This window comes from Orbicella franksi, chromosome 12, assembly GCF_964199315.1.
Source record: "Orbicella franksi chromosome 12, jaOrbFran1.1, whole genome shotgun sequence".
NCBI lineage: Eukaryota > Metazoa > Cnidaria > Anthozoa > Scleractinia > Merulinidae > Orbicella > Orbicella franksi.
Genome location: NC_138156.1, coordinates 2,967,794 through 2,977,500, shown reverse-complemented (window position 1 = coordinate 2,977,500; position 9,707 = coordinate 2,967,794). Strand labels below are relative to the sequence as shown.

Here is a 9,707-nt window from a genome sequence, read left to right as displayed (position 1 = left end):
ATCTTTAAACAATTTTAAAAAATTGGGATATTTTTAATTAAAACAACTACAACATGTATGAATGGCCATCAGAGAGCAAAAAACTGATGGTGGTCAACTCTTTGCAGCTGATTAACTGACTGATCAACTGACCGACCAACCCACTATTTAATAAATACAATGTAGATTGATTGATTGAATGACGGAATGACTGGTTGACGGACTGATTGACTGATTACTTTTGTCTAGTGTTCAAATTGACTCATTATTATTATATTATGAATTGAGTATTTGATTAATAAACTGGTAGGTGCTGAATGAATGAATTTATCATCAAAACAAATTATTGACAGCTTGATTGATTGTGGGATTGATTGCCTGACGGACTGACTGATTGACTGACCAACTAACTGACTGGTTGATTCACTGACCGACTGACTGACCAACTGACCAACTGACCAACTGTCTGACTGACCAACTGACTGAAGCAGTATAAAACAAAGCATTCATAGCACTTACCCTTAAGGTTGCATACAAATCTGGACCAAAGTGAGAACATCCATCTTGACCAAAGGGAAACACATCATCTTCAGAAGCCACACCCTACAAAGAAACAGGCCACCCTTCATTATATAAGAAGAAGATACTAACCATAGATAAATTAGGCAAGGTAGCATATGATGATAAGATCCAGGATGATAACTAAATCTAAAACTTATTTAAAGCAATTCCAAACTGTCTTAGTGAGGCTCAAAGACCAAGGGCATGATATTGCTATCATGGGCTGGGTAAGGGTGACATGCCTTGTAGGGGACAAAAATGTTCTTTTGCATCTCACCTGCCTTTGGCAAATTGGTTAAATAAAATAAATAAATTACGCATAATAAAAACAATGCTCTCACCATTTCCTCCATAAACTCAAACTTAGCATTTAACATTCCCCTTGCTTGATGAGCTTGGCTTGCTTTCATCACCTCATTAAATGCACTGATGGGTATGTCTACCTGCCAATAAAACAGAATTTCCTGTGATTAGACCTATCAAGGTGACTGTATAACTGTTTTATCAAAAAGGCAACATGTAATGTTCAGATTGTCTCACTTTATACAAGTTACAGTAATGATTTGATTTAGTGTCCTTCTTCCCAATAAGCACCCTCTTTATAATCACAGCTCCCCTTTCAGGGCTGTTTTTTATACATGCACCTATTCTAATAAGTGCCCCCTTCTTCAAAAACAAACTGAACCTAAACTTTACTTTGTGCAACATTTTAATTTCTAGAAGACTTAAGTATCTTACCATGTCATATGGATTTGGTAATTCATCTTCAACAAATCCATAAGTTTGAAGTAAGTGGCAGTTTGCAAGCTTGCCATAGGTATTGAAAATTTCCTGTCCCTAAAACAAAGAATGGAAATGACCAAGAATTTGACTGTACTCTGGGCCACAACTGTAGCTTGGAGAGATTGAATTTAGGAAGTCCAATACTCTTATGCTCATTGCAGTTCTACTACAGTTGAACCAGACTAACACAGTCACATGTAGAATAGAACTGCTGTTTCTGGCAAATCTAGGCAAGCTAGCACACCAAGAGAGCTAAGTCTCAGCACAGGCACTCTTGGTGTGATGAGCAACCTTTGCCAAGTACAATATGTAGATGCCACAGAGTTTCTGTTTCTTAACATCCAATCTTGCAAGTATTCTGGACAGCCAACTGTGAGGCCAGCATGGTAGAGCAATAAGGATATATCAGGATGATTACAGGGAATGAAACTGGAAACATAACAATGAAGCAGAGAGCTTAAGGGGACAACGACATGACAGAGTCCAAACGGAAAGCCAAGAATTGTAAACATGGACATCTGTTTCAACCTGGTTGGGTTTCGTCAAAACGGTGTGGCAGCAAAAAGTAGAACAACAGGCTTGTGGACCGATTGTCTACTAAACGCACATGGTAATGACCTCAGATGAAACTCAAATCCAAATGTTTGCGGACTGGTCAATGTCACATGCAAAATGGTGACCCCAAACAATATGCAAAATCCAGAATATCATGTCGTTATTGCGATAAGGAGATTGCGGACAGTCAAAAACTGTCCAGCAGAAAATACATGGCCATTGAAACCTTGTTAATAATGAACAGCATATCAGATCTAAAAGGACCTATGGGCTCACTAAGTTCAAACTTAGGGCATGATTTTGCCCTTACCTGGTGTTTGGTTACCTGACTAAACACCTACATGAACCAATGTGGTTCCATAGATATGTCTTTATCAGATTAAACCCTGGGTTTAGCACATGCCACAAGCATCATTTCAAAACAGATGCAGACACCTTTCTTGAAAACAGCTGTTGTCAAATTGCACTCAGACCCATGATCTTTACCTTATGAATATCTTGTATTGCCACCATTGTCAAAGATTCTGCACCAAACTCTAAGTGAGCATTATGGTTACTGATATGATTTAGAATGTCAGCCATTGGAACCATTGCAGGAGCTGAATCATTACTCTTGACTTCAGCGATGTCGTCATCCTCCTCCTCCTCCTCCTCCTCCTTATCATCATCATCATCATCATATTTGCTTGAGTCTTGCTCTGTGAAGCTGTAAGCCATAACAAATGCTGCCATATGTTTATAAAGAGCAACTGTGTGGAGGGATTCACTGCAAAGAATAATAAATTGAATTATCTATGAGGTTAAAATTTTCCATGTTCAGAGTAAAAATATTAAAATCTCCTCGCTTGCCTATTTATTAGTACATTATTGAAAGTTGAAATGCAAATCCCACATCTGATTTTGTACCTGAAAAGCTCTGGGTGTTTCTTAATAAATGGCAAGACAATAACATTGTACTCTTCTTCAATGTGTTGTACATCACTTTCAACATCCTCCTCTATTCCAGTTCCTTGCAATTCTTTGTGTCTCTCCTCCAATGCCCAGAACATGGGCTGATCCAGCACAGTGACATCAGGTACAAGGTTCAGATACGGCTTCCAGTAAGATGATGGATTAGTGTACTCATACATCAATGTCAGAAGAAGAGGAGCCCAGCCAGATCTGGGTAAAATTAATTCATTTAGCTTATTGTCTAGTGTTCAAACTGACTCATTATTATTATATTAAAAATTGAGTATTTGATTAATAAACTGGTAGGTGCTGAATAAATGAATTTATCATCATAAAAAACTATTGACAGCTTGATTGATTGTGGGACTGACCGACTGACCAACCGACTGACTGGCTGATCAATTGACTGATGGATTGATTGATCCAGGGATGGCAGAAGGGAAGGGGTCATGCTACAGTCCTACCACGTTTTTGCTTAGGGTTGATTTTTTAAGGGTTCCAGATGATATGGATAATGGCAGGCAAATCCATGATAAATGACGGAACTGTGACCCTTAATGCTTGTTTGTCTTGACCAGATTTTTCAGCCCTACCACTTTAAAATGGTCTCTGTGGTCCCTGCGATCGATCGATCAACAAACAGTTGCTGAAATAACACGGAGTAATGCAACTTCTCTAGAATGAATGTCTGGAAACTATCCCATCAGAGGGGTATCTGCAGGTTTTCACATGTTCCTTAAACAATTCAATTGTAGCTATCTTTACTTGATATAGACATAGCTTATAGAGGGGACAGGTTATGAAGCCCGCCAAACATCAAAGGAGCAAACAAAGAGGCAAGATTTATGTTGGAAGGTCCATGACCATGCACAATCTTTTGTTTTGCGTTCATACACTCTGCATGAATTACGTAACCAAAACATTTCTATTGGTTAGTTCCTCCGTATGGAGTAAACAACTATTGTGTTTTGCGCACGGTCAGGGCCAAAAAAACCGAACAAAAACATACAACAAAGAACTTTGTCGGGTTTTATAACCATTCCCCTCTATTAACTATGATCTAGAGTCTTGTCCCAAAAATCATTTCCCAGGCCTTCAAATTTACAGTCCAGAGTATTAACCATTTAAGCTCATTTCACCTAGTAACATAAATCTACAGTAGACACTAATAGTACTCAATAAGCACAGCATTTTACCCTCTTTCTGAATCAAACTGGTTATCATTTGCTAAATTTTCAAGGATCCCTGAAATGGATGAAGTCTTGGGTTGCAACACAAGCGATCGCGGAATTTCAAACAAGCACTCCCCTTCCTCTATGTCTTCCACAGCTATCATGCCATAACGATGACATGATCCTTGCAGCCCAACTTTCACCTGAAAACAAGCAGCAATTTAGCTTCCTTGACATGTCCATTTGCCAGCATAACAAAATGTTGGACACCACATATGTAGCTGACACAGTACTTCCTGTTGTAAAAACGTGAGAATTCTTCAACAAATGATTGTTGCCTCAACAAACCTTTTGGCTCAGTATTAAGCCATTTTGTTCGCACCACGACAGAAATTCCGTCAGGATTTTATCTGACTGCTCTATCTGCACGTCCGCCATATTGAAAACATCGGGCACGTGCGAACCTGAAAGCCTGGATCGAGTCTAAATAAAACCCTCACCAGAGTGGGTATGGGAATTAATATTTTGATTAAATAGAATATTTGGGTCCAGGTACAACCTGAAACATTTTAGATACAATTATTTATTATCGAAAACGTTTTTATCTATGTGATTAAATACACAGAAAAATTTCCTCAACTCTCCCATCCTTTAGGCCAGCTATCCCGATATAAAATTTTTCCTGAGACTACCCGACAGCGGAATGGATTCGTCGTTCCTCAACCCAACAATCCAACATGGCGGAAAAATCAACTCGCAAGTAGCATGTCACTTCTTGGTCTTGTTCCCGATTATGGAAGTGATTCTAGCAGTTCTTCTGAATCTGATGACGAAGAAACTAGAGTAGAAGGATGTTCCACAAATTCTGGTGGCAATAAAAATACTGGCAATGATCCGATGGAATCTCAGATGCCTCTCCCATTACCAACATTGGACCTCAAGACAGATTCTGTTTCCAACACGAAGGAACTGAACCAACGGACATACCAGACATCTTCGGTCTTCTTTAACCCATTTCTTGCTGAAGAGCAGAAGAAGTTATCTGTTCTCGAGAAACACGTGCAACTTTCAGAGGGCAAGTCGGAGGAAGACAAACACAAGTCTAAAAAGACTTGTTTCAAGTTTCAAAAAGGACGATGCAGGCTGGGTGATAGATGTAAGTTTTCACATGATCTGGTGGTTACAGGGACTCCGAGTTCTGAACCTGAAAAGCCGAGAGAGCCTAGCTTAGTGCCAAGTGTTTCTAATTCCGGGACAAGGTACGAACCAGATGAAGAAGAGGAGGTCTGGGAGCAGAAAAAGAAGAAACGAAAGCCAGGGGTGACTGACTCTCTCGTTCCACCGAAGCGGGCAATGGCTGCTTTCGAGAAACAGCGCCTTAATGACAAGCCTTGGTCACAGTCGTAGTATTTTTATTTTGTAGGATATAATTTATTGTGTTCTCTAGCAGAACCAAAGAGAGGAGGAGGGGAAATTTTTGGTCCCTGTTGGCAAAAGCCCCACTCCCCTCTTTTGCAACTGGTTTTCTCCGAAGAACCCTATTGATACAAGAACAGGGTAGCGATAAAATATTTTGAGAACAGTTGGACTAGTTGCAATGTTTTGCCCTACATGTATGCACCACTTTGCATCTAAAAGAAATGATAATGTTGATTATGATTGTGATCCTTCAGGAATTCTTTATCAGAATCAGTAACCTTGAGTGGTGGACAAGATATTCAAAAATTTTTTTCCAAAGAGAGTTCCTAAAAGAATTAAGCCATGCTATTTTCCGCATTGATAGCGGTAAGCTGTTCCAGGCTTGACAGGCAGTCACAGTTGGTTTTAATTGGGTCCAGGGAAATTGCACCATTCTCTGAAAGTGACTTTCAAGCATTTTGAAAGCACTGAACGGAGATAAGTTCAATTTCCATCATAAGCTGTTACTGAAGTAAATCTGGAGTATGTGTGCAGTGTTTAATCAGGCTTGAATATTTGACAAGGTGAGTTAAATACAAGTTGCATTGAAGATTGTTGAGTGACAATTTATTGCTCCAAAGGCTAATGAAAGTGAATACACATAAATCTACATAACTATATGGTGTATGGTACGGTTTTTTGTCCTGTTTTGGCTGGAACCTGTCAACGAAAAATGATGATTCAATTTGAAATGGAGAAGAGTTCAAATTTATGATGTTCCATCAATGTACACAGTTATATGCTTTGGTTTATATAGAGAGACTAATGCACGCAAATGCTTGATGTCGGATTTAACACTTAATGGCTTTAATTAAACAATTTTGTAAGTTACACGTGCCTGCGTGTAGCCAAAAAATCGTCCTCCGTGATACGATTCCGTCTCCTTTTGTGAAAAGGCTGGCTACATCTTCATAGAGGCTGTTTCGTTATGCAAATTTCCTTATAAATAATTATTATTCTCACTCTCGTGCATTGTAGGAATTACAAACAATACTTGTATACAAATAACCAGCCTGCGGGGGCGCTCACTTTTGGACCATTCGGGTATCGTACAACTTTCGCGTGTGGCCCACGTAAGCCTCCTCGCACGTTAATAAATCAAAGGCCTTGGAAGATACTCACCAAGGCCTGTGCTTCTTGAACCACAGCGGGGCGTTGCACGGACTCGATTTTCTCATCAATAATAGTGATATCATTACTATTATTATCAATGGAAAGCTTGTCCTGTGCTGATTCTCGCTTCACTCTTCGTGTTGGCAGCTGGAGGAGATCTTGGATGGGTACACCAACTTTCTGTTGCTCTGCTTTAGGTAATTCAAGTCCTCTATGCCAGACAGGTTTTCTTCGGACGTCCACGATGACAATCACTTCCTCGAATTCATCATATTCCTCTTCCTCATCATCTTCATCATCATCTTCAAAATCCTGTAGCAAAGGAACCGAGTTGTCTCGTTTGGCGATTTCTGGGCGAATCGTGCTCTCGTATTGCACCTTCCTCGGGTCTGGTGAAACCAGTTTAGGGACATAACAGTTAGGATATTTCAACACACTATTGATGTCTAAGACGTCTGGGTTCCGACGCCTTGTTTCGGGCGATGACCGCTCTTCCATCCACTCTGGTGTTACAAATGCACGTTTTTCTCTCTGGACAGCTAGCACAGGAATCGAGTTGTCTCGTTTGGCGACTTCTGGATGAATCGTACTGTCGTATTGCACTTTCACTGGGTCTGGCGCATTCCTTTTAGGGACATAACTGTTGGGGTATTTCAAAAGAATGTTGATGTCCAAATCCTCAGGATTTCGACGTTTTGTTTCTGGCGATGGCCGCTCTTCCATCCACTCTGGGGTCACAAATTCAGGTTTCTCTTTCTTAACAGGTAATACAGGAACAGCGCTGTCTCGCTTGGCGACTTCTGGACGAATCGTGCTCTCATATTGCACTCTTCTCAGATCTGGTGCATTCCTCTTAGGAACGTTACCACTGGGATATTTCAACAGAATGTTGATGTCCAAGACTTCAGGATTTCGACGCGTCGTTTCTGGCGATGGCCGTTCCTCCATCCAGTCTGGTGTCACAAATGGAGGTTTCTCTTTCTTGACAACTACCACCGAGGATTCCCCGCCGCGATGTCCGTTGCCGCCTCTGATCGTTTTACTAAACACTGTTTGGTGGTTGAATGAGCTGTAGTTGATACCATCGTGGGTACCACTGTGCCATTGCCTAGATTCCATCATGGAACTGGCATGATCTTGCGGACAAAACATTGTGATCTCGTATAATCCAAAAGGTGGTCCTTTCAGTTCCATCTTAGCCTCGCTCTTCTTTCGAACAGAAGTTGTTTTAGTTGAGGCTTCTTTTATGATATTTATCTCTATTTGGGTTCTCTCGTTTTTATATCGTTTCAGGTACGCCATATTAAACCTTGCTGTAGTTTTCTTTAGTCTGTTGTTGTCCTCGTGATTGTTTGCGTGCAAGACTCTTCTGTGTTTGGTTTTACTGTTTTGTTCCCTTGTTTACGTTCGCTGTGTTGTGTAGTTATGTTTCCTGCCCGTTCACAGATCTGGAGTTACTCATCCGGCTACTTTGACCACTTTAGTTCAGCTTCACGTTTGTACAATGCAACAAGTTGAGGGCACGCAAAAAACTCCTGCGATTAGACGAAATAACTCAAATGGAATATAATTAACCACTGTGAGTTATGGATAAAACTGCCAAGGAAAATCCGAACTGTTTGTTTTTAACAGTGGCAACTTACTATTGATCGATGTCTTTGCTTTGGTCAGCTCGGTGTTTCAATAGCTCTGTCTTGATGAGGCGTTACACTCAGCTCAAAAAGTATGCATGCCGGATAGCGCACATGGAAGCTATGGCGTTTTAAAATGCGCCTAGGGATTTGTGAGTTAATCCCTTGAGCTGATAATTTATTATTGGTAGGAAAGACAATTTTAAAAAATTGTACTAAAGCGCGGACTAAAAGCAAAGAATGACTTTCAAAAGAGTAAAATGTGTTGCCCTGGGAAAGATCGGTTCCAGCATTTTGTATGCAACATACTGTACAAACTAGAATCAATTTCGTTTTTTCGATGAAAAGCAAAGAATTACGAAAAGCAAAGATTGAATTTCAAAAGAGTAAAATATGTTGCCCTGGGAAAGATCGGTTCCGGCATTTTGTATACAACATACTGCACAAACTAGAATCAATTTCGCTTTTTCGATGAAATTAAGATTTGACTTTAAAATAGCATTAAAGATGACATGGTCTGTAAAAAGGTGGCAAAATTGCATGCATTTTAAGATATGTCAAAAGGTGCAAGGCTCTTTGAAAGTCCATTCAATCATCATGTTTAAGCCCTATATTGAGAGAATTACTTTAAGTTTTCCACTGTGTATAGCTTGCAAAAATCTGACAACAAGGGTCGTTTTCCTGAAACATTTTAAATTAACATCCCCTCATTTTGTGCGCTCTTCAAATACAAACCTGCAGAATGTTTTACTGTGAATAATATTTTTTAACTTTTACAAATATGGACTTGTTCAGATCAGGGCTCACTAAATAAATTCCCTTAAAATTGCTCCAAGTCTACATGATGAGCACTAAGAGCCACCTTCATCTTCAATTCCTAACGGTGATCAACAAATTATTTCCCTTTACAACATCATAACACCGCCAAGCACACAGGTGTAGAGAATATAGAAAATCATCAACTGGTGTAGTAAGAGACCACAAGGTCTAGGGAATTCTCACTGGGGCTAGACTGTTCGCTCAATCGGGCTCTCGATCTTCGGTCAAAATAGAGCTATCGCTGCTAAAGTCATTGTTCACATTTTCTTCATTTACAAACAAAGACACCATGCTAGATACTCCAAACGTTTAAAGAACTTGTCAAACTTAGTCTATGGTGAAATGGTTGACTCTTTGGAAGTACTATTCAAGGAGAAATTAGCCTTCAAAAACTACAAAATTTCTGGGTGGCAACGACGCCAACGAGCTCAAACGTTCTTTATAAAATGTGTGTTTTTAAACCCGCGTTGTACAAAAAGTATTCAATAAATCGCCAGATCGGGCTCAAATTCATTGGGACAGCTAATCGTGTTATGACTTGTCAATGTTCAGAACCGATCTTTTTGTTTTAGCTCAATTAAAAACTGAGTCGCTTATGCTAATGACCCAAATTTTGTAAACAAAGATTTCCCTTTTGACAGTAGGGTGTGAACATCATCAGAGAGTGCGGGCTTTAAACGATTTT

The 9,707-nt window shown here is 39.8% G+C and overlaps 3 protein-coding genes across 5 annotated transcripts in view; 1 reads left to right on the top strand and 2 right to left on the bottom strand.

Annotated features, from left to right (window-relative positions):
* LOC145463737 (N-lysine methyltransferase setd6-like) overlaps positions 1-4,472 on the bottom strand; it is an 8,449-nt gene extending 3,977 nt beyond the window's left edge. The window contains exons 1-8 of one of the 3 annotated variants that reach the window (XM_081447521.1): positions 4,350-4,472; positions 4,026-4,204; positions 2,785-3,039; positions 2,365-2,644; positions 1,279-1,377; positions 882-983; positions 499-582; positions 1-2 (exon numbers count right to left, since the gene is read on the bottom strand). The exon at positions 1-2 is cut by the window's left edge and continues 767 nt beyond it. In XM_081447521.1, coding sequence (XP_081303647.1) covers positions 1-2; positions 499-582; positions 882-983; positions 1,279-1,377; positions 2,365-2,644; positions 2,785-3,039; positions 4,026-4,204; positions 4,350-4,439 — 1,091 coding nt within the window. In that variant the 5' untranslated portion in view covers positions 4,440-4,472. The other 2 variants (XM_081447523.1, XM_081447522.1) reach the window with 2 other exon arrangements.
* Positions 4,473-4,523: 51 nt separating this feature from the next.
* LOC145463740 (uncharacterized) lies at positions 4,524-5,714 on the top strand. The gene has a single exon (XM_081447526.1). It carries the CDS (start codon positions 4,767-4,769, stop codon positions 5,406-5,408), a length of 642 nt encoding a protein of 213 aa, XP_081303652.1. The 5' UTR covers positions 4,524-4,766; the 3' UTR covers positions 5,409-5,714.
* A 189-nt stretch (positions 5,715-5,903) lies between these two features.
* LOC145463313 (uncharacterized) lies at positions 5,904-8,485 on the bottom strand. The gene is made up of 2 exons (XM_081447061.1): positions 8,216-8,485; positions 5,904-8,107 (listed from the first exon to the last, which is right to left on the bottom strand). Exon 2 carries the CDS (start codon positions 7,872-7,874, stop codon positions 6,558-6,560), a length of 1,317 nt encoding a protein of 438 aa, XP_081303187.1. The 5' UTR covers positions 7,875-8,107; positions 8,216-8,485; the 3' UTR covers positions 5,904-6,557.
* Between the last annotated feature and the right edge of the window lie 1,222 nt (positions 8,486-9,707).